The following is a 24,883-nucleotide window of genomic DNA, read 5'->3' on the forward strand; positions in this document are numbered from 1 at the left end:
CTCAATGTGTAGTCTTTTTTCCCTCACCCCCTTCCCCGCAAGTCCCCAAAGTTCATTATTTCATTCTTATGACTTTGTGTCCCCATAGCTTAGCTCCTACTTATAAATGAGAACACACAAAATCTGTTTTTTTGTTCCTGAGTTACTTCACTTGGAATAATAGTCTCTAACTCCACCCAGGTTGCTGCAAATGCCATTATTTCATTGTTTTTTTCTGGCTGAGTGGTATTCCATGGTGCATATATACCTTTTCTTTATCCACTCTTTGATGGGCATTTAGGTTGGTTCCATATTTTTACAATTTTGAATTGTACTGATATAAATGTAGATCTGCACGTTTCCTACATTAACAGATACCATGAAGTTCCAAAGGCATACCATATTCATTAAAATAGCCTACTGGGTGATTACTGCAAAAAACAACTGATAAGTCAAAACATTTTGATTCCATGGAACTGGAGGCCACTATCCTAAGTTAAATATCTCAAACAGAAAACTCTTATGTTCTCACTTATAAACGGGAGCTAAATAAGAGGTAGACATGGACGTACAGTATGGAATAATAGAAACTGGAGACTCAGAATCTGGGAAGCTGAGAGGAGAATAAGCAATAGGAAACTACTTAATGAATACAATGTACATCATTTGGGCGATGGTTACACTAAAAGCCTAACCTTCACCATTATGCAATACACCAACAAACCTGCACTTGTACCCTTTAAATTTATACAATTTTTTTAAAGTCCTGAATCAGTATTACTCATGCCACTATTGAGTCAAGTTCAAAATCACACCTTCAGCTTTCATCCAAGGATAAACACCAAGCTGCTTTCTACCTTTTGGAAGGATGTATGTGATGTGGGTGGTGTGATGACATCATCCACCATGTGATTTCCCACTTGAGAAGTCTAATACTGCAGAAATGTGTTTAGCGTTTGCCTCCCTACTGAGCTATATTCTTATTTTTGTGAGAATTTCCTCAATTCCGTAAGTCCTACTACCTCCCCGAACACACATGCACACTTTAATGTGTCTGAAATTGGAATAAGTATTTGTATATATGTGCATGCATACATGTACCATACATGTGTAAATATGTGTTGTGTATATACATACATATGTGATTTTCCCCTCCAAAAGCTGCTACTAAATTGATATTTTAAAATTAATCATTTATTTTAAATCAACCTAAAACCACATCTACTTTTTCCCTTTGCCTGGTAGCAAACCTAAAGTCAAATTTTTGGCTCAATTACTTCAACCGACATAGATTCAAATAGCCTATTTTTTTCTTTTATTCGGGCCTGAGCTCTTATTCTAATTTAAATTATTCCTAGTTTTAATAGTTTACTTTTTTTTTTACCATGTTATCTCATGTCTTTGTACATTAAGTTCTTACTAAATCTTTTGAGTAATGGGCAGGATATATGGACACAGCATCAATTATTAAATGTCTCTTGACAAGCTCAATTATTTTGCTCCTAGTTTCCAAAGTCCTCAAACACAAGACAATAATATTAATACAAAGTAACATTAGGTCTGAGTATCATATTAACAGGTCAATTGTAAAGCAAAAACTACTGCCTTTACATTTTTAGGTTAATTAATGGTAAAAAATTTACACCTCTGTTACACAAAGTAATTTTATCATCTCAACTACTTCTGTACGATGACATGAATCATGCTGATATTTTAGTAAAATTCGGTCATTCTTTTCAGTAAAATGTTTGTCTTCTGATAGTGAAGGATATCTACACATACAGCTCTAGGTTAATCTACTAGCTAGAGAAGTATTACAGGAAGTCTAAATGAGCAAACTGACCGCTCTTTTTATCAACACCATTTAAAGATCCCAGAAAAGTATCTGATGAGGTGATGGGCAGAATAATTTTTTTTTTTTTTGAGGAGTCTTGCTCTGTCCCCCAGGCTAGAGTGCAGCAGCACAAATTCAGCTCAATGTAACCTCCACTGCCTGGGTTCAAGAGATTCTTCTGCCTCAGCCTCCCAAGTAGCTGGGATTACAGGCATGTACCACCACACCCAGATAATGTTTGTATTTTTAGTACAAACAGGGTTTCACCACATGTTGGCCAGGCTGGTCTCAAACTTTTGACCTCAGGGGATCTGCCCCCTTGTCCTCCCATAGTGCTGGGATTACAGATGTGAGCCACCAGGCCCAGCTGAGAATAAGTTGTTTCAAGAAATGATTAGGGCATTTATACTTAAGACTTTCCTATCTTATAAAAGGGAAAAATGAGTCTCCTGTACAGAGGGGGAAAAAAATCTACCACTGACACCATGTGTGTCCTATTAAAGTTGTTTTTATTTTGGAATATTGTAAAAATTGTTTTACATATATTACCAAAAGAGTAGCTTACTGCATAGAACTTTGGGTCTTCAGTGGCATATGTAGTTGAGCAATTCTTTTTACAAGTATCCATAAAAGAAACTAGTATGTGATGCCCCAGACTACATTGAAATGGGGCTCGTAGAGATTCCAGATGGGAAGCTGTGGAGAATAGCACAAAGGTGTGTCTTCCTCCACTAGTTCACTCACTGCCTGCCCCGCAGGCAAGCAAGGCCAGCACTCGGATTGTCTCAAAATGAAACTGAGAAAAGTTGTCTCATGCCCACCCCCTCATCCTCCACATTCTGAGTGTTTTGCACCCCCTTATATTTATGTCTATGGCCATGTCTATGCCCAAGACTGTGTCTAATTTAGAGACCCCTTTTCTGCCCCCCTCATTTCCTCAGACCCTTACCCTCCAATATGTGAAAATTAGTCAATCTGAAAGAAATTATTCCCTGAAAAGAAAAACTACCACCACCATCACCAGGTGCCACTGGCTATCCTCTGCCCACTTTCAGAAAATGAGCAAAAATATTTTTAAAAGCGAGGGTGGGCTGGGGATACGAAAGGGATTAATCTTAAGATTCTGTTAAGACCCCTGAAGCAGGAATTTCAGACACTTTAGCTAGTGAAAGGAATGTTTGGAGGCAAGTGGATCTTTGTTTAATACCAACTTAATAATTATATGTTAACATTTTCAAAGTGGCTACTTAAGGGTTACCCTCCCAGTTCATAATCCCTTCACACACACACACACACACACACACACACACAACTATTAGCTTCCATGTAGCCAGAGTACCTGGAAAATAGTATCACTTGCTTAATTTAAAATGACTAACACAAATCATTGATTTCTCAGAGAGACATAACACTTTTAGCATAGCAAACAGAAAGGCAATAAGAATTTCCTTTTAGATGCTCTCTTCTTCACATAAAAATTTTAATATCGACATTCTTGACAAACTCTAAAAGAAAAGAGGTTGTCTCTTATCTCTTCTCTTCCAAGCTACTCTTTAGGGTCACATGTACAAAGCAGACCACATAAATTGTGACTCAAATGTAAACAAAATATAGAGAAATAAAGAACATATGTCCATAGCATATTTTCTTGACCCCGTCCCATTGAAAAATGTGCTTATTTCCTGCTCTGGGGTTAATCTATCACAATCTACAACCATCTTTAGTTATATTATCTAATACCCAGTCCACATGTTGCTGTCAGTTTATACACACACACAAAAAAACATAGGTTTGGAGAAGTCTTACTACTACCACCTTTTAAAAAGTAGATTTTTGCAGAGATTAAAGTTCTAAGCGGCTAATTCTTTTGTTTCCTACCAAGAACCACTTTTGAAGAAAGAAAGAATATTCCAAAATTAAAATAGTATATGGTAGCAGATTTCATACTTACATTTTATCAGAGTACTAAGAAAATGTGACTGGAGTTTAAAGAACTACTGTGTGGTTACTAAAACCTGCACTATGGTGAGTTGAGGCCGCCATGAGCAAAAGAGGCAGAAGGCTATCCCAGCATATTATAAAGCATCACCTTAATTACTCTAAGAGTCTGATATTTGAAATGTGTCAAAAAGCAAAAAACATGCTGGGCACAGAGCCTTCTGATGTGGAGATGGGTATCAGGTTACCCAGGGCTTCTGTGTAGGCCAAGGAGCAATGGTCAGAGATGAATGTCGGATGTGGCTCCACACGAGGCAGTCTTCTCTAGAGGGCTGGCTTTGAAAGATTAAGAATGGCAACGACAATCTTGAAGCCACATTTTCCCCCCACCAACCAAGGACCAATGACTCTAAAGGAGAGTAGGGCCTTCACAGGGGAAGCTGAATCAAAACAAAGCCAGTGGCTCAACACTTTAGCTCTTACGCAATGATCATTGGGATATGTTTCACCAGTGATTCCAAATTGGAAGGGATGGCGATGGCAGGGTTGTTTAAAAGCATTTGTGGGGCAAAAGTGAAATGATATTTCTGCATCAAGGGAGAAATGGTTAAAAGTTGGGGAATTTAATGTTGGACAACCATGGCTTTATCTTTGGTCTTTATCATAAAGACCAAGGAAAAAGCACAGGAAAACAGGTTTCCTAAGCAGCAGGATGACGGTCCTACTCTCGGTTCTACCACTAGTAACTTGTTATGTAACACCTTGTACCAGTTAGAGCCTCCATGGAGCTCAGTTCTTTCCTCTTCCCTAAAATATGGCAGGAGAATCAAGGATGCTCCAAAAATAATTTCCCTTAAAGCTTCAAAGTATATCCTTCATTTAGATCTCTGATCAAATGTAACTTCCTCAATTTTCCTGATCACCCTACATAACATAGTATACCCTGACCCATTCACTAGCTCCCTGTCCTACTTGTCTCCACAGCCCTTGTCTCCACATGAGATTATGTACACTCGCCCACTTCTTTATTGCAGCTATTCCTGCTAGAAAAAGCTAAGGACTCTTTGAGCAATCCCATGCCTAGACTTATGATTGGCACATAGCAGTGCTCAACAAATATCTGATGAAATAAATTAACAAAATGAGTTGTGATGAGGCTTGACAAAAAAAGCAGGGAGTCTTATACAGAGAGAACAGAATATTTCTGATTGAGATCATGATGTTGGTCAATCCTCTTGTGAAAGGGTAGAAGACCATAGCCACCTACAGATGACATTTTGTCCTGTACATGAGCATCCTCCAACATAATACCTTAGCAACCACAATTTGTTCTTTCATGTGTCATTTAAATATAGGACAAAAGGCATGTTCATACTTTTGTATTAAGATATTCCCTAATGTACAACATGGTCCAGACTTGAAATTCTTTCTACTTAAAGCTTTAGGTTATTCATAAATTGGTCCCAACATGATTTTCTTAATTAGTATACTCAGGGAGAGGGCAAAGGGAGTGGAGACAGTTATATCTGCAATGAAGTACAGCTTTCATTTTCAAGTTATTCACTCTTTCTTTCACTTGTTTCCTATACTCAGTGTTCAATATTTTTTTTCTCACAGTATCCATCTTTTTTTTTTTTTTTCGAGATGGAGTCTTGCTCTGTCACCAGGTGGGAGTGCAATGGCGCGATCTTGGCTCACTGCACCTTCCACTTCCCAGGTTCAAGCCTGTGACACTCTCCTGTGTCAGCCTCCCGAGTAGCTGGGACTATAGGCACCTGCCACCATGCCCAGCTAATTTTTATATTTTTAGTAGAGGCGGGGTTTCACCATGTTGGCCAGGATGGTCTCGATCTCTTGACCTTGTGATCTGCCTGCCTTGGTCTCCCAAAGTGATGGGATTACAGGCATGAGCCATCACGCCCAGCCTCTTTTTTTTCCATGGTCTTTTATGCTCCCTTTTCTCTTCTGTCATTCTCCATAAATCAGTCTGCTATGTTGGTAGCTAATTCACAGGTCATGTACAGATTTAAAAATAATCTTGGTTAGTCTTTGAAGGACTAAGCAGAGTCCTCCCTGAAGTAGGAAGCTGAAAGCTGCTGGATGTGGAAAATTTGGCAAATGCAGGGGGCAGCTAGCTACTGGGAAAGTGTTCAGATCCTTTGTTGTGAAACTATGCTACTGGCCTTCCAAGTCTCTTCCTTAACTTCATATGACAGCCACAGAACTTGCCTGCATCTTTTGGCAATTAATCCTAGTATATCAGATTTTGGAACAGAACAGGACCTCAGAGATCACCTAACCCCCGCCCCCAAACCCTCAATTTTGCAAACGAGGAAATGGAGGCCAAGAGAGGTTAAGTGACTTGTCAGGGCTCATGGAATTAACAAGTTGACACGATGTAGGGACCCAGATAGCTCCAGACCAGGACCCTGAAGAATGATTGTTGGAAAAGCCCAAGAAACCTTACAGGTTCTGCTATCAAAAATGAAAAAGCAAGATAACTGATCTAAAGGAAAAGTTTGGGAATGAAGACTGAGTGTTTCAAGTGTAAATTGATCTACTACTTAAGACATTTCCAGATATTCTTTGATTTTTTTTTAAAAAAAAGGAAAGCAAATAAGCATATAACAGTTAAGGAAAAAACTAGGCTAAGCATTACACTTAAAAAAAACCAAACTCTTAAAGCCATTTATGTTTTCATATTTAATAGTTTTCAATGTAATATCTTATATGCATAGTGATGACTATACCATTACACTGACCTCTAACTTGTGCCTTTCAGTAATCAAAAGCAGCTGATTTTAATGTGCTGCCACTTTAGTGTGAAGGAGCTTAAGGCTGCGTTTGTGTGCAATCAGGTTAAGATTGGCTCCAACAGGAGAAAAATCCATACATATGTTGCAAAGATCTTAAAAATGCCTGTATTCCCAACCTGATTACAACTTACATTTTTGCATGGTTTGTCAAAGCAGATCACTGAAATCAAATCAAGATGTAAAAAGGGATAAAGTGGCTTTCTTCTCCATTCTTCCATTAGTTGCCGTGACCTATTGAAGAAAGGAACTTTTCCCTCTCTCACCTGAGGCAAGGTGGGATACTCCCCTGGAAGTTACGCCAATTTTTATCAATCGGTGCTCAAGTTACAGAGCTAATTTTCTAATTTTCATTTCCTACATTTGTAAATATAAGTTACTTTATTACAGAATAATTTGCCATTTCGCTCAGCAATTATATTTAGCTTCCTTTTAATGAAACAGTAAACAAATTGATATAACTTTGAAAACCTATTTAAAGGTTATATAAAATTGATTTTATTAAACTGAAAATGTAGATACAAGAATTAGAGCTATAGCTAGTCTTTCCTAATAAGTAAAACTTGGTAAAATGTCAATAAGAATTAAATCAGTCTGTTACTGGTTTGTCAAAAAGAGAATATTAGCAGATGATACATAAGCATTTATTTTGGCATCATTTAAATTGCTGACAGTATCAAGTTGTATTCGACTAAGACAGTATGTTGTTGTTAACATGAAAAATACAAATGAAATAAATATCATGGTTAACAGTCTAGCTGTTATCTAGAAAATTCTCAAGTCAGACTGTGGCTAGGTCAAAATAAAGAGTTTTGGAGAGGAGGGAAATGTGTTGCCTCTTTTACACACAAGCATGTTTGTTACAGGAGCATTTTCAGTTTAATTTTTGCTATTAATGTAAACCACAATTGGGGGACCACATTGCTGGAAGAGGAATGGGGGAGGGGCTAGTTATATAAACAATATACAACAAAGAAAGTCTTTATTTCCAATACCTGAATACATCAGGTTTGTTTTTAGGGAGAAGGTTGCAGGTTAAATGCTTTCAGCTATCCAAGAAGTGGCTTATTAGTTTTGTAAGAAAATATTTTCTTATATTTTGACTGAAAAATACCTAGTTTAAGTGAACAAAACCATCCTTGTTAGTGAAAAGCAGACCCACAAAAACTTTGTTTCAAAGATCCAGTAAGGAAAAGCAAAACTAATTCAAGAGGAAAAGCTGCTTTCCTAATAGTAGCTTCTGAATCTGGATCCAATAGTTCTCAAAGGTCGACTGGAGTCTTCGAGTCTTAAAAGTTTTGTCTTTCTCCATGGATCATAGACATTCTCTATGAGGCAGCATAACACGGATATAAACCTGTTTTAAGCAGTTATATATTCTCTTTCTGGGCTATGGTCATAAAGCTGAAAAGTTATGCACCCACAGAAAGAATGAAGGCAAGCAAAAGTTATGATTATTTTACAGAGCAGTTTTCCAAACACAACTTTCTTTTTTGCTCTTCTATTTTGAGCGAATGGCAATGTAGCATCCGCCCGTGATAAAATAAATGTAACCCAGTGATTACTGCTTTAGGGACAAGCACAGTGACAGGGCTCAGACCCGCACTTCAACTTACTGATTCTGTGTCGGCCAGCTCCTCAGCTATGTGCTCTTCCAATTTCTAAATGGGCCTAATCCTGTTATTACAGAATAATTACTGCAAATCAGCACAATTACTACAAAGATTTGAGTAAACACACACATACCAGTAGCTGTTTTCTACAAATTATTATCAAAACAAAGAGAAACGGCTAATTGTGGTAACATTAAGACAATGTTTATTCCTCCCAGTGTTTGGGCAAGTTTATTTTAAGTTGTCATCTTCAACTAGTAACGATGCAGATGATTTTACAGACTCCATAAACCTTTCTAATCTAAACTCTTCTCAACTGAAAGTTGGCCGCTTCCCTCAGAGCAACATCTGCAAAGGCCTGATTTCATAAGAACCCGCTTTTATGGTACATTTGCAGAAAAAGCCACCAAAACACATTTAGAAACCTCATTTTAGAAAGCTCATTACTAAGGTACTCTCCTAAGTTATGTTTAAGGTATTATGAAAGTAATAAAATATGCCCTTCATATTTTTCACAACTGAAGCATTTGTTTTTAAGTAAGTACAACAAAACTTTATCCCCTCACCAATATTATCGGATTTCCTTCAAAGATAAATACTTATTTTTGGAAGGGAGGGTGGTTAGGAAGCAGGAGAATTCAGAAAGCACACAGCACACAGTAGTGATTATATCGAGACCTACCTCCTGGACAGTGCCTCATTGCCATCTTGCATCTCCTGGATTCAGCAATGGTTGGACACGGTATTGTGTCTTTCGCTGGCTTTTTAACAATTTGCCGTGTTCTGGTTTCCAGACCCCATTTAAATCCACATGTGCGATTATTTCTGCTACAAGTTCCCCATTCGCTCCAATGACCAACTTCACATCCTTCTAGTAAAGATTTTTAGAAAAAGAAAAAAACACAAGCACATAAGTTAGTATCTATTTGCTTTACTGTCATCAAATTTACATAGCAGTGTTCCTTCACTGGCCCCACCTTGGGATATCAAAAATTAAGTGGTACAGTCTTGAAGACCTATACTCGCCTTTTGGGAACTTTAATTTTTTGAACCATAGAATACTTCTATCAAAAAAAAAAATACCCCTTAAGTAATTCATAAGCTGTTACTTTCCATTTGTCTTAGTTCAGTTTTCAAAGGATGCTATTGGTCAGTTCTGTTTTTTCCTTCAACTTTTAAGTTCAGGAGTACATGTGCAGGATGTACAGGTTTGTTACATAGGTAAATGTGTGCCATGGTGGTTTGCTGCACAGATCAACCCATCACCCAGGTATTAAGCCCAGCATCCATTAGTTATTCTTCCTGATGCTCTCCCTCCCTGCATTGCCCCCATCCTGATAGGCCCTAGTGTGTGTTGTTTCCCACCATGTGCCTATGTGTTCCCATCATTCACATGTGAGAACGTGTGGTGTTTGGTTTTCTCTTCCTGCATTAGTTTGCTGAGCATAATGGCTTCCAATTCCAACCATGTCCCTGCAGAGGACTTGATCTCGTTCTTGTTTATGGCTGCACAGTATTAGATGGTATATATGTACCACATTTTCTTTATCCAGTCTATCAGTGATGAACATTTAGGTTGATCCCATGTCTTTGCTATTATGAATAGTTCTAATGATACTAAAATGTGTAATCTTTAAAGAGTCAACAGTTAAAACCTAAAGTAGAAGACACTATTTCCTACCATGACAGAAGACAACATTTTACAGGCTGGTTCTGAATGTGCCTCCACCAAACCCATAAATGTGTTTTAGTTTGGAAGCACTTGGTGAAAAAAATGGGGAGCTTGCTTTGTATTTTCTGGCTTTTTCTTTTCTTTCAGCAGGTGTCTGGAGACCACAGTTCTTATTCCCCATATTGGTGTACATTACTATAGTTTGAAAAGTAAACAAATGTGATCAATCATTTGAAAATGTATGTTTTTACTACATACGTAAAAGCCTTTAGCATCCCCTATGTTAAGTCCACGTAGTGGAAAACAGGCTATCCCTCAACTCCCAGGGGAGGGAGAGGAGGAAATAAAAGGATAAGCATATACAAAGCTAGACCTCCTCATTAACTTCACCATTAAAACTCCTCTTCACACTAGTGGATGAAGGCTGAGGTCCAGAGTCTGCATAAAATTAATATTTCCATCTTCTAGACATCAGTGGGTATCATAGCTGCTTCTTAGACTTTTCAAAGACATTTAAGATTTTTTATTCAGAGAATGCATAAGACTCTATTTATAATATGCTTATAGTTAAGGATTTCAGCGTTTCCACTGAACATTTGTAATGTGTGTGTCCTGCCTCTCAAAAGAAAATTCAACATTCTGAATATGTTCTTCTAGTGACTTTCTTATTTTAATAGTGGTGCCTATATAAATGTGTTAATTCACACATAAGTAGAAACACAAATGCACATATTTCTTCAAAAACCACTTATTTAAATGTCTTCTCTGCAAGCTCTCAAATACACAATTACAGACTATTTCAGCAATATTTTCATAGAAAAATTTCAAATTTTCTTCTAAGTCTCCATTTTAAGGGATGTAAAGTCTAATACATAGCTGTGTTATATATCATATCAGATATATAACAGCAAATGAAATTCTGGGGAGGCAGCATGTCAATACATCCATGATTAGATTAAGAGATTCATCATAATGCAGCCACTGACAGATCTTTACCTTTCAATCAGTGGTATAAGAATGTCAAGGTATTTTACGAACACGCAGAAGATATAAAATTTATAAAATATGTTACTATTTTCACAGATAGAACATATATATCAAATTATGCATTCTAGGTGTATAAATTTGGTAATCATTTTAATGCATTTGTAACATATAATCAACAAAATATGGCACAAATAATTTCTTTTCAAGTTTTTTTTTTATTTTACACAAACAGCTAAACAAGCAGTTCTGTAATTCTACACATAGCAAAAGTAATAGAGTAGTTAGCTGATGTGGTAGTGCTTAAAACTTCTCTTCTGAACAAAATGTTTTTGTCTAACAGTTACTAATAATTTATTAAGAAATAGATGTATTACAGATGATTAAGAAAAAACTTTGTCAGCACTTAAGTAGATTAACGTAGCAAATGCACAACTAGCAAATTTTACAGCAAGATATGAGACTATCCAATTGTCATGATACTTAAAGTCAGCAAAGAACTTAATTTTCAGTTCTACTGAACAAGAGAACCAATTTGTTTCTTAGTTTAAATATATCTAGCATGCATATTTTTAAGAAACAGGTGTTAAAATAAAAGTTGCAGTTTGAGAGTCACATTAAAAACTACTCACCCACACATTCCATGGTTTCTTCTAATGGTGCAAAACCATCTGGACATTCATCAAAGCAACGGCCTCTATGCAAATAAAAGCCTACTTTGCACTTGGTACAAAAGTCTTTGCTAAAGCAAGAATCGCAGTTTTCTATTCTGCATCCTAAAAATAATTTTAAAGAGAAAAAAGAAAATTTCAGTCAAAGAAAGGTACTTGTTTTACAAACAAAACTTTTGTAAACTCATATGTTAGCCCATTTGAAATTCTCATCATCAGAGAAATATTGTTTAACTCATTTGTTTCCTAGAGCCATCTCATTCTAAATCATTCCCGTCTCTTCCAACAGCTTACTACATCAATAACCCAAGAGAGAATGCCAGCCCAGGGTCCCACGCGCCATGAGAACTTTCGGAAATGTTAGTAATCTCCAGATGGGATTAAAACAAAAAATTCAAAAGAAAACGAAAACACTCCCTCTGCAAATTACTTGCTGCCAGTATTGAAATCTGTCCTGCCCTCAAAAGGCCTCCAATGGGAACACTGTAATAAGCATTTGTGTATAGGAAATGAGTTAAGAATTTTAATTTTTAAAATGTTTTCAAATGCATGGTCTATTTTATAGGGCACTGGTCAACACTAGCACCTACATTCATCAGAGGGTGACCTGGGTGGGGCTGGGGGCGGGGTGGAAGTTTAGGTCATTTTGTTGAAAACCTACAATGTGTCAAAGGTTTTACACATATTTCCATTGAATCTTCACAATAATCCTACATGTGGACATTAGAAACTCCATTTGGCATATAAGAAACCTGGGACTAACAGAGTAGCAGCTGAATTGGTTCTGAAAGCCGCCAAAACCATCTGTCTTTTAAATCCATTCTCTTTCTCTCTATAGCTCACTCACTGAAGTCCGCTAGGAGTTTGTGAAACAGATGTGCTTTCAGGTCTGTTACATCTGGGTGTGAATACCAAGCTCTGCCCTTACCAGCTCTGTAACTTTAGATAACTATATGCCTCTCTGAGCTTCTATTTCCTCCTGTATTAAACAGGGGCATCACTGACCTTACAAAACTATTGTAAGGTTTTGTAATAATATATGTAAATTTACAGGCTCATAATAGGTAGTCTGCAGATAGAAGCCACAGTGAATTAGAAACATGTATTTTTCCACTAAACCACATACATTACAATAAGGTATAAAAAGCAGCAATAATTTATGAGCTTGTATTCTAGATCAGATTCCCTGATAGGCCAGTAACATCTGGGTCAGAAATCCTTGGCACGCACAGGTGAAAATAAATACACTCTCTTAACTACTCCTCAAGGAAAGGAGAGAAGTTTGGAGGACTGGTAAATTCCAAGGTCAAGTTTTCAACAGACTGTAGTACATTATTACTTGTAACAGTTTTAACTGATGCAATTGACAGCACGTAAAGTCCTATGAAAACTCTGTGACATCACATGTATTCATTTAACAAGCCTCCAGAACTATACTTCCTGCTTTAAGCATTCAGGAAGCTTTAAGACATATAGTTCCCATAAGCAAAGAGATAAAGGGATAAAAAAACAACAACAACAACAACAAAAAAACGCAGCCAAGATGTTAAATCACTGAAGATTTCAGTGCTTTAAAGGCTACATTTAAAGGCTAAAAATAACTTTCATTAAAATAGATCACATAAGAAATGACTGTGTCTAGACCTATTAAAAATGGCAACTCTTTGCCTTTCAATTTTGAGTCTAAACAGGCTTCTGTGTATTAAATGACCAGTATGAAGCAGCTAATGCAACTTCTAAAATGTTACCAAATTTATAAACAGAACACCAAATATGTGTGGGTTAAAGTCCACATACAAATCTACACTACTGCGCCTTTGGTGGGGAGGGAAATGGTCAGCACAGAAGAACAGTTTATCACCCCATAAAAGGTTCATTTGTAGTCTTAAATGCTTTAACCTATATTTGAATAAAATCATGGTCCATAGCTGGTCGATAACCTCTTAATCATGGTCAAAATACATGACCATTATGTCCACAAATTGTTAGTTTTCTTGCTATATTTTTTTAAAAAACAAGCAGCCCTTCCTGCCGTAGTTATTTTCCAAGAAATAGTAATGAGCATTCCAAAGGATAAAACAGAACTAAAGGGTGAAGAGAAAAAAAAAAGAGCACTTATACTTAAAGAGCAAAAGAGGACTTTACACTTTGTAAATCAGCTATCATCTGCAAGGTCTGACTTCTCTTTAAAATAAAGCCACACCAATAAGCTTTTTGGCCAAAAAGTTATAGCATTTGGAATTAATTTTACCAGGCCCTTTGCTGATCTTTACTGTTACTTGTAGCTCCCTTCCCTCATTTCATTCCATGCTCCTAATACCAGTTCATAGAATATGGAATTGCTGAAATACCTATCATTCTCTGTAAAGTCCCTGAGGACTTCTTCAGGTAAAAATCCTGTTGGATGAAAGCTTAATTATTTGTTCTTGAATTCAAGTAGAATATAAATATGGTATGTTCAAACTGTAGAAAATGATAACCATTTAAAAGTACAAGGTGAATTATAAGTAATGACCTGGAAAACCCATTGTTAAGTTAAAAAAAAGAGACAAGTTGGCTGGCCATGGTGGCTCACATCTGTAACTCCAACACTTTGGGAGGCCAAGGTGGATGGATCACTTGAGCTCAGGAGTTCAAGTTCAACCTAGGCAACATGGTAAAACCCCATCTCTAAGAAATCAGCTGGGTATGGTGGTGTGTGCCTGCAGTCCCAGCTACCTGGGGGGCTGAAGCAGGAGGATCACTTGAGCCTAGAAGGTCAAGGCTGCAGTGAGCTGTGTTTGTGCCACTGCACGGTAGCTTAGGCAACAAAGTAAGACCCTATCCCCGCCCCCCCCAAAAAAAGGTACGTTGCGAGATATATATAGTATAACACAAAACTACGTATGCGTGCATGTGTTCATCTGTATGAAGTAGCTCAGGGAAGTTAATTTAGGGAGGGGATAGAATTTTCAAGTATGTTAGAGTTATTTTTCTGACTCATATCCTTTAATTACATTTATGTAATTAGTATCATAGAAAGGGTTATTACAATATGTATTTGTGACCTACTTAAGTTTATTCAAAAAGTGCCACTCCATTAACATTGTAAAATTAAGCTCTTTTGATTTTAACAGGCAAGAATAAAGGCATCTATCCCATCTAAAACTTTTTCAGATTTGAGTGCATGAATTATACCCCTGATTTAATAATGTTGAACCTGCAATAACCTTCAACAAATACCTTCATTTAGCCATCTCTTGCCAGTATCCTTTGTTTTCACATGTTCAATAGTGTTGCTTTTCCTTCACTCAAATTTTAAGGGGAAAAAACTAAATAAAATATTGTCTGTGTAATAAAGCATTTTTAAAAAAGCTTTGATCAGTGCCAAGTCCTAGCACCTGAAGCTGTGCTGACCATCCTGGCCTCATTTGCTCTTTGCCACTACATAAAACCAACGCAGGCGGCCCATGCATTTGGCAGCCTGCACTGACAGAGCTCATCTGCTCACAAACACCTACGAACCCAATACTTTTTATTCTTTTATTTTTATTTATTTAGAGACAGACTTTCACTCTTGTTGCCCAGGCTGGAGTGCAATGGCACAATCTTGGCTCACTGCAATCTCCGCCTCCTGGGTTCAAGTGATTCTCCGGCCTCAGCCTCCAAGTTGCTGGGATTACAGACATGCACCACCACGCCCTGCTAATTTTGTATTTTTAGTAGAGACGGGGTTTCTCCATGTTGGTCAGGCTGGTCTCAAAGTCCCGACCTCAGGTGATCCGCCCGCCTCGGCCTCCCAAAGTGCTGGATTACAGGCGTGAGCCACCATGCCTGGCCAAACCCAATAGTTTTGAAAGCAAGCAGCACCACAAGCCACCTAATCCAGGAGGTCTCCTGCTTGACGTGCTTCACAGTCCTTGATGACCTTTCCTCAGCAGCTCCAGATCCAACCACAGCCCCCTGCTCTGTTCAGCCATTTCTCCAGGAGGTAACTCTTCTGCTTTGTGGGGGTCGGAGGGAATTCCTGTGTAGTCTCATAGTCCTATATTTTCTCCACCGGCTTGTAGCCATTTCCCAAAAACTACTTAAGCATTTTATCCTTAATTGGGATTCATATCAACTCTATTAACTCATTTTTATATAAAAGTAAAACATTCTCATTATAAGTAAAAACTCAAAGCAGTACAGAAGGTTTACAGGAAAAAATAGAAATCCTTTTTCCCACCTGAATGGCACATCAGGCCTACTCCCCAGAAATAGCCACTGTGTTAACGGTTTCTTCCATACACTTTAGAAAACCTCTATGTAAATCTTATAAATGAGTTAGTCACCATTGAAACACCAGTAGGATCATACAATAGATTGTTAAACCTTAGAAAACTGTATACTACATAATAGGTGTATTAAAATTTATTAAACATAGGCCTTTTCTATAAAAATATGGGCTTTAAGTCCTCGTTCAAATAAAAGATCCTAGTTTAGCCAACTTACATGCTTCTAAATTACAGTGCCTCCTCAAAAATGTAACCCACCAAATGAGGACTGCCAACATTGGTTTAAGTAAAATTACTGTCCAAGTGAAACTGCATCCAAATGCAGTCTGTTGGGGCTGCCATTTGGCAAGAAGGGCTTACCCCTGGCCAAGAAACAGAAAAATAGGCTGAATACCCTCTCTCCTATCCTCCCACAGTACCCTGTACAGGCTTTAATAAAACATTTTTCAAATTACACCATAGTCCAGCTTAACAGTTCATTCCCAGCATTCTCAAGGAACACAGTATGTGCCAGACCCTAAGAACCTAAACCCATTCCCTATCCTGGAGGTGCTAAGCCAGAGGGGTCCATGTGGCACTAACAGTGCACCACAATGTAACAGGAGATATAGAGTCATATCTTGGGTACATTAGAGACAGAAAAGGGACCCATTTCTGTCCTGCCATTCAAGTTTTTTTTTTCAATCTGTGAATTCCCCATTCCTAACACAGTATAGGAAACATGGTGGAGTTTCAATGCTTGCTAAATAAATGAGCATGAATGTCATTTAAAGTTCAATTTCTGTAATATTTGCATGCTTAGTGAGAGATTGACTGCACATGTACTATGTATTAAAAAGCCATAGTTGTTGTAAAGAACTGCAAATCATATGGAAGAATCAACAGTTAAACACCTGCAAACAATTATACTGGAGAATGTAACTATCAAAGGAAGGCGGGTGATGTGTGCTATGAGTCGGAACCTCAGATGAGCAAGTTTTAGGGAGACAAGGAGAAGCAGAGTCCTGGCAAGGGTAGCTGCCCTCATGACGAGGCAATAGAGAAAATCCACATGGCAAGTTGACGGGCCCAGTGAGCAGTGGCTTGGAGGAAGAGGAGGTTAGGTGATGGGATGGTTACTTGGGTTTAGAGGCTGTGGGTGAGGATTATAAATTATTCATACTTTGAGTGGCTTTAAGTATTTAAGTAATAATTAGTATTAAAAATGAAGCTCGGTTCAAGATTAGGGGCTTGGTCTGACTAGCAGTGAGTAGTCCCTGTAGATTCTGGCCATGAGCATAGCATCACCATGTTTCCTCATTGAGACAGGTAACAGTCCCTAAGGGCCAACCATCCTGACAGGTACATAGAAGCACAGATGAGAAAACAGTCCTTACACCTCAGGATCTTCAGTCTACTGAGGGGAAAGCTCCACAGAAAGGCAATTAGGGAATAAAGTGACTACCCTAAGCTAGATGTATAGACAGAGTGAGCTGGGGAGTGAACATTTTCAGAAAGTTAACCTTCCTGAAAGCAGAAGAGAGTAGAGGTCAGGAAAACCACTGGGAGGCTCAACACTCTAAGAGGTAACAGTACCAGGGAGAGGAGTTATAATGAATCCATAAAAGTGACAAACCAAGTGGAAGAGAAGATGAAAAACTGAGAGAAGCCAAAGATCACACAACTATCCTCTCTTCCTTTGGTCTCAACAGGGCTCTTAGGGCACTCGGCAAATGGACAGAGTTCCTTTTGTTTCTCTTCCCAGCTAAATTAAGATGGCAAGAACCATCTCTTAATTGAATATCTCAGCATAGTCAATCAGATAAATGAGAAAAGTAAATCCTTAACAGCAGAGAAACATCAACCTTTGTTAAATCTAGCTGTCAAAATGTAATTATATATATAATGATCAATTATTGGAGAAAGGGAAGAAGTCAATAAAGTAGAGGGAACCTCAAATACCCCTAGGAATCTATGTTCTTATTTCTTCATGCCCATCAGGGTTGTGAATGTCAGATTGCCTTAGCACACCATGAAAATCCAATTGCTTGTTGCTCCAACTACTCTTACTTTAAACTAGCATCTCTGTTCAGAATGTGGCAGTCACTGACAACAATAGGGCATTTATTTAGTCCTCAAGTAGCAGATGCAAGGATCAAAGAACATCAAGCCAACCTCTAGAAATCTCTAGAGATTTCTATGCCTATTACGTGCTAAAATTTGAATAGAAATTAAAGGCACAGTTTGTTCCCAAAACACTCAAAATTAGACTTTTAGCAAATTTTCACATGGAAAGCACTAGACTATGGAACTTAATATAAGGTTTTTAAAATTAGTTTTAGTTTAAAAATCTAACAATTTCAAGTACTATTTAACATTTCTTCTCAAAATTTGCAATGGGGTTATAAATATTCCTAAGTTTTCAAAATCATGCATTTCTAATATGTACCATTGCAGTAATTCCATTAGACTATGTATTGATAAAAATTACCTAAAAGCTAAAATTACATTTTTTTGTAATACAGTCAAGTAACATGCAACTCATTAGAACTTCATTATATTTCAATCTAAATAAAAGATGGATCCAGAAGTTTCAGGACTAGATGTTTTATATTTACAATTAAACTATTTGAGTGATGACATAGAGAACCAGCATTACTAAATTAACAGAAGATCAGAAGATCCAGGGTTAAAGTCTGTTTATAACCCAGTAGAATGAGTTTAAGTCAAGATTGCCTTAATTAGGATAGTTGGTATAGGATGAAATTCAACTATGTCAAATGCAGAACAGGACACTTAGAATTAAGAGCAAGGGGCGGGAATAAGAACTATGCTGAGAATATAGTGGCCACTCATAGTACAGTGGTTAGCAGATCTGAGGTTAGAGTCTTGGACCACTTACTATTGTGTGACTGTGGTCAAGTCAGTGAAGCTTTCTCTGTCTTAATGTCCTCATGTATTTTTTTTTTTAAGAAAAGGTATTATCAGTCTCTATCTCACAGGCTTTTTGAGAGGATTCAGAGGCTTAATCAGTGCAAAGATCTCAGCATAGTACCTGCTGTGTAATTAGTTATCAAAAAGTGAGATTTTATGAGTATAAAAATTTATTACCATGCGATCCAGCAATCCCACTGCTGAGTATATATCCAAAAGAAGGGGAAATCAATATATCAGAGAGAGATCTGCACTTTCATACTTATTGCAGCACTATTTATAATAGCCAAGATATGGAATTAACCTGAGTACCCACCAATGAATGAAAGGATATTTTATGTATATACACACAGTAGAATGTTATTCAGTTATAAAACTAGAATGAAGTCCTGTCATTTCCCACTACATGGATGGAACTGGGGGACATTATATTAAGTGAAATAAGCCAGGCACAGAAAGACAAACATCAAATATTCTCATTTACCTGTGGAAACTAAAAAAAGTAGATCTCATGGAGATAGAGAGTAGAATGGTGGTTACCAGAGACTGGGAACGGAAGGGGATGAAGAGAACTTAGTCAAGGGCTACAAACATATAGTTAGATGGAAGGAATAAGTTCTAGCATTCAATAGTACTGTAGGAAAAACTACAGTTAGCAATCATTTATTATACATTTCAAAATAGAAGAGAAGAACTGTAATGTTCCCAACACAAAAGATAACTGTTTGAGGTGATGGATATCCTAACTACTCTGATTTAATCATTTCATGTGGTATTCAGATATCAAAATATCACATGTACTCCTAAAAATAAGTGCAACTATTAAATATGAATAATAAAATAAATTTTAATCTAACAACTAGGACAAAAGAATTGCAGTCCAAGATGGCGAATGGAAGGAAGCTCAAATAGGATACTCCATATGGAAAAAAAGATATAATTTTAATAAACTGTATAGATGTAGTTATAATAAAATACATATATATGCACTACTCAAATAAAGGGCATTACCCACTGTCTAGAGTAAACTTAGTGACTTCACCCTTGTTTGGGTCACACAGCTTAACCAACTGATCACAATCATTTGTTGGGCACCTACATGGAAAATCACCTGCCTTGAACATTAGGAACCAGGAGTTAAGAAACCAAGATCTAAGGGCAATTTTGACCTGGGGTGGGGGGACAGATGGTAGAAATCACATTCTCTTTGTGCCTTACTCCCTTAACCATCAGATAAGAAGGCAGAAATACCTGACTTACCTATATCATACAATAAAATCCTGACCTAGGCTGTGATTTAAATCCTCAAGTTCCCATTAGGTACAATGAATTTCTATCTAGAAATTTACATGCTGTTCCTTTAGATAGCTATAGAGTTCTATCTTATATGCCATAGTATCTTTTATTTGAACTTCTGAGGATATATATGCTGTCAAAAAACATACCAGGAAAAAATATTTAACTTGAAATATTGTAACAGTTCACTCTTTAAAAACTCCAAATTCACACTTTGCAATATGCTGCTAGTAGCTTCACTGTAATCTTTTAATGTTTAAATGTTATATCTTGCCCATCCACATAGAAAAAATATGAAGAAATATTGAGGCTTGTGTAAAATTATGTGGTCAAATAATGAACTCTGAAAATATTGGCTTTATTTCTCATATATTCAAGTGATGCATACTTGAAATCATTCTCAAAACAAATGAAATCAAAATAAACACATTTGCTAAGAATGTTAAAGCTTAAAGAGAATTTTTTTTCCCATGGTGGAGGTAGGAAACAGTGGGAGAAGGACAACTACCTCAAAATAAAATAGGAAAGGAATGTGATAGTAATTAAAAGTTTCAAAGATTGTAAACCAAATTAGTATCTCATATCAGATTTTAAATTCCTGCCACTATTAGAACTCTCATCTTGGTTACTTCTTGTGCTTTTCCTTTTTTGGTAACTTGTCACCCTTTTATATTAAGGTAGAACTAGAGCAGTTTAATCAACTTCAGACCTGCATCTTAGTTGGATTTTTCCAAATGTTGGAAAATGCAGATCTCTCCACCCAACTAAATGGAAAAGCATATGTAAGCCAATATATGTGTTGCCCTCCACTCAACCCTCATCCAAGGAAAACAAGAAGAATCTCTTAATCCCTTTACACTCTAAATAGGCTACAGCAAACTTTTCCTATAACGAGCCAGATAATAAATATTTTAGGCTTTGCAGACCATACGGTCTCTGTCTAAACAACTCATCTCTGTCGTTACACAAAATGAAGCCATAGACAATATGTAAATGATTCAACATGGCTGTTTTCCAATGAAACTTTATGAACATTGACATTTAAAAGTTAGTATCATTTTCATGTGTCACAAAATATTGTTCTTTTGTCTTAAAATCTCAATGACTTAAAAATCTAAAAGCTATTCTTGGCTTAAGGGCCCTACTGAAAAGATAGCAGTCCAAATTTTGCCCCTGGGTCATAGTTTGCTAACCCTTAGGCTAGAAAATTACTGAAATCCCTGGGGTACCTTGATAGAAAAAAGGAAAAAAAATAAAGAGTTTTATTTTGAAAACACCAAATGGTAGCATTTAAGCTTGGGGAGGCATAGTGATGTCTTCCATATACCATCTGGCTGTGGGCATAAGACAAATATCAGATGAACATAAGGATGCTGGAATTCAGTTATCTTGACATAGGAATACTTTTATTTCAATATTTTTAATTTTATTCACACTGTATTGATAAATCAAGAATGACAACTCCTGATCAGTTGTCAGTGGGTCAATATTCCATTCTATTTTAATAAGTTTCTAATTTTTTTCTTGCTGTGGCACTGACTTTTGAACGAAGTTGCTGGTTGGAAAGAAAGGAAGAGAGAAGAACTTTACAAAGCCATGTGTTTGGGCTGCAACTAGCTTGACATTTATGTCCAGTCCTATAGTTTATGTCCAGTCCTATAGTCCAGTATAGCAAGATATTTTAATTGCTCTGTTTGTGAGCATGGCTTTGTCATGTATGCCAATTCAGTTTGATGATAAAAGTAGATACAGTCTTGATTGTACCATGCAGTGGCAGGCAACCCTTGGGCCAGTTAGTGGACTTAACAGAACGCCTGTTATCTGCTCTGTAAATGAGGATATTAACTGCCTCGCAGGATTTCCAGATGTGATTTAAAAGATGCAGGTCAAAGTGTTTTTAAAACTAAAGCATTAGGCATATGCTTTATTTATGTAAAAACAGCACAAGGTGGCATCCGCCTTGGAAATGTAATAATAGAATGGTGTTGCCAAACTTGGGTCTATATTGAAATAATAGGCTCACTTACAAGGACTACCAAATCCACAAGAAACAAACGTAAGTTTGAAAAATACAATTACCTCTATTAAATGGAAAGTCAGGACTTTTACTTTCCAACCATTAGGACTGTTACTAAAAACAAAAGTAAAATCTTTTGTAAAGAGTATCGAAAATGATATAGCCATCTTTCTCACAGAGAGAAAAATGTTTATTCTAGCTTTTAGAATATCTATTTGATATAATCTATCTTCCAGGACAAATTAGGAGAAAAGAGTGCCCTTTGAGTTTTCCATAAAGGGTAATGGAATAGAAATAAAACAGGGTCTACATCTCACAACAGGCAGCTACTGCATTGCAACTGTGGACAAGTACATTAAACAGTGCACTGTGCAGGTGAATAACCATTACTGAAGTTGTTAATATCATCCCTGATCTGGCCTACTGAAATCTTTGATGGTTTATCCATACAGGTGCTACAGATCACAATGACAAAATTAAGATTGCTTTATTGCAGCTACAAAAGGAACACTGTGATCTTGCAAAAACACACATTTTTCATGTCATTTCCCTACTTTAAAATGCTTCAATGGCTCACTTTCACGTGCAGAATCAAGTACAAACCCTTGATTTTAAAACACAAGATCTTTCTTGCTAGGCATGTCTATCTACCTTCCTAGCCTCATCTCCACATGTACCTTTCACCTTAGCCATGTTCAATTACATGTGTGAAGTTTCTTGAAAACATCCCCTGCCCTCCCAGCATCCAGCTACCTATGATAGTTCTTCCCTCATGGTTTTACCAACTCTGTCCATCATAATCCCCCTATTAAATGTAGAAAACAGAGCCTGTCTTATGCTAGTCTATATTCTTAGGTCCCAGCATGGGGGCCTGGCATGGTAGATGTATCTGCTGAATGATTAACAAATTTAATGCTAAATATCTATCAGTTTAGAATAAACACATTTTTTTTTTTTTTTGGAGACAGAGTCTCTCTGTCACCCAGGATGGAGTGCAGTGGTACAATCTCAGCTTACTGCAACCTCTGCCTCCCAGGTTGAAGTGATACTCATGCCTCAGCCTCCCAAGTAGCTGCGATAACGGGTGCCTGCCACCATGTCTAGCTAATTTTTTTCCTTTTTGTAGAGATGGAGTTTCATCACTTTGGCCAGGCAGTTCTCGAACTCCTGACCTCCAGTGATCCACCCTCCTTGACCTCCCAAAGTGCTAGGATTATAGATGTGAGCCAGTGTGCCCAGGCCATTTTTTATATTTTAGTGTAATAGCATAATATTGTAACAAACAAAAATATTTCAGATTATACAGAGGTACATTTTCAAATTAGGCACCAAATTACTAAATATCTTATTAAAGTTTTTATGTCTCATGTTTTGTCTTTAAGAAACAAAGGTATGCACAGTCCTTAACCATAAGCCAAGCAGAAATAAGAGTGGGAGGGAGAGACTGAACAATAAACTAGACTTAAAATACACAGAAGGTCATAACATGACCAATACTGTAAAAAGAAACTGCCAACATCAGATATTAATCCTTTACTGAGATGTTTCCATAGACCCAAGTTACTAGGATGCTATTATTCCAGAGTGTGTTACATACTTTGTCTAAGCTTACAGAGCTAGTTACTGTCGGAGCTCAAATCGGAGCCCACCATTTCTTCCAATCCAGTGTTCTTTTAGAGACAAGATTTACCATAAACTGATTTCTCTTTTTAGAAGATAAAATTGAATGTTTTGATATTTTTAATGGGATTTGAAACACTTAAACTGACCATTTGCTTAAGAAAGAACTAGGCAACAAAATTCAGATTTTTCTAATACTTGCATTTATAACTGCATAACAATTTTGTCTGTATTACATCATTTAAGGTACAGTTGACCCTTGCACAATGCAGGTTTGACCTACATGGGTCCACTTTATGAAAGAAAAAATAAATTGACAAATGTTTTGTTTTATCCCAGTCATAGGTACATCCAAATATAGCCAGTTGTCTTGCAAAGATGGATTTTCTTCAGAAGAAAGCATAAAAGACCTGAGAGACTCAGCATGTAAGAGTATCCAGCTATCTTCTAATAAGCGGATAGTAGGGTGTCCACCTCACCAAGTGATGTCCAGTGTATTAACCAGCCGGTAGCACCTCCTGCATAGTGATGTAAAGCCACTTCAGGGCAATGAGCTTTCTCCAGCTGGCAGGACCCTGTTAACCCATGGAGTGCCTTCTGCAGACTGGGCTGTAGGCAAGGTCCCTTTCAATTTGGGAAAGAAACCAGCACAAAAGAATGCTGAAAGTGTACCACTTCAAAGTGAAGACCTACCTCTCCCACCTTCTGCCAAAGGGGAACAAATCCTAACCCTATCCAATGATGTATTTCTTTTTTATGATAGGCAGTTGAACAGGGACCAAATGATGCATTTTTTATTTTGTTTTCTCCAAGAGAAGCTGCATGGTTTAATTAAAGAAACATGGGCATTAGAGTTAGAGAGAATCCTAGATCCTATTCTTAGCTCTCCATACTTGTGTGTCCTTGGGGTAGGTTTGCAAAACTCTCTGAGCTTGTCAGATTCAGGTTTAACCATATATTAGCATCCTGGTAAGCATTTAAAGCATAATAAATATTCCTGGTAATATCTGCACCTGTGATCAGTAGTTGTGATCAGTATTAATAGGATCATCAGATGTGACAGGATAGCAAGGAGATACTAGATCCTAAGTGGCTTGTATCTAAAACAGACTCAGGTACCCGACTCTCCAATGCACATCCCTACACAAGTCAACATTTCTAAACCTGAACTCCTTTTGCTATCTATCAATCAAAACCAAAATCAATAATATCCAATAATACCAATAAATCAATAATATCTAATAATCCAATAATAATAATATCCAATAAACCAGTAT

At 37.1% G+C, this 24,883-nt stretch overlaps 1 protein-coding gene across 3 annotated transcripts in view; it reads right to left on the minus strand.

Moving 5' to 3' along the window:
• RSPO2 (R-spondin 2) overlaps positions 1-24,883 on the minus strand; it is a 169,121-nt gene that overhangs the window by 50,357 nt on the left and 93,881 nt on the right. For 2 of the 3 annotated variants that reach the window (XM_015145873.3, XM_077942856.1), the window contains 2 exons: positions 11,466-11,609; positions 8,860-9,045 (listed from right to left, as the gene is read on the minus strand). In XM_015145873.3, coding sequence (XP_015001359.1) covers positions 8,860-9,045; positions 11,466-11,609 — 330 coding nt within the window. Of the gene's footprint in view, positions 1-8,859; positions 9,049-11,465; positions 11,610-24,883 lie in introns of all 3 variants that reach the window. The other variant, XM_015145872.3, reaches the window with a different exon arrangement.

Source organism: Macaca mulatta, chromosome 8 (assembly GCF_049350105.2).
Source record: "Macaca mulatta isolate MMU2019108-1 chromosome 8, T2T-MMU8v2.0, whole genome shotgun sequence".
Lineage (NCBI taxonomy): Eukaryota > Metazoa > Chordata > Mammalia > Primates > Cercopithecidae > Macaca > Macaca mulatta.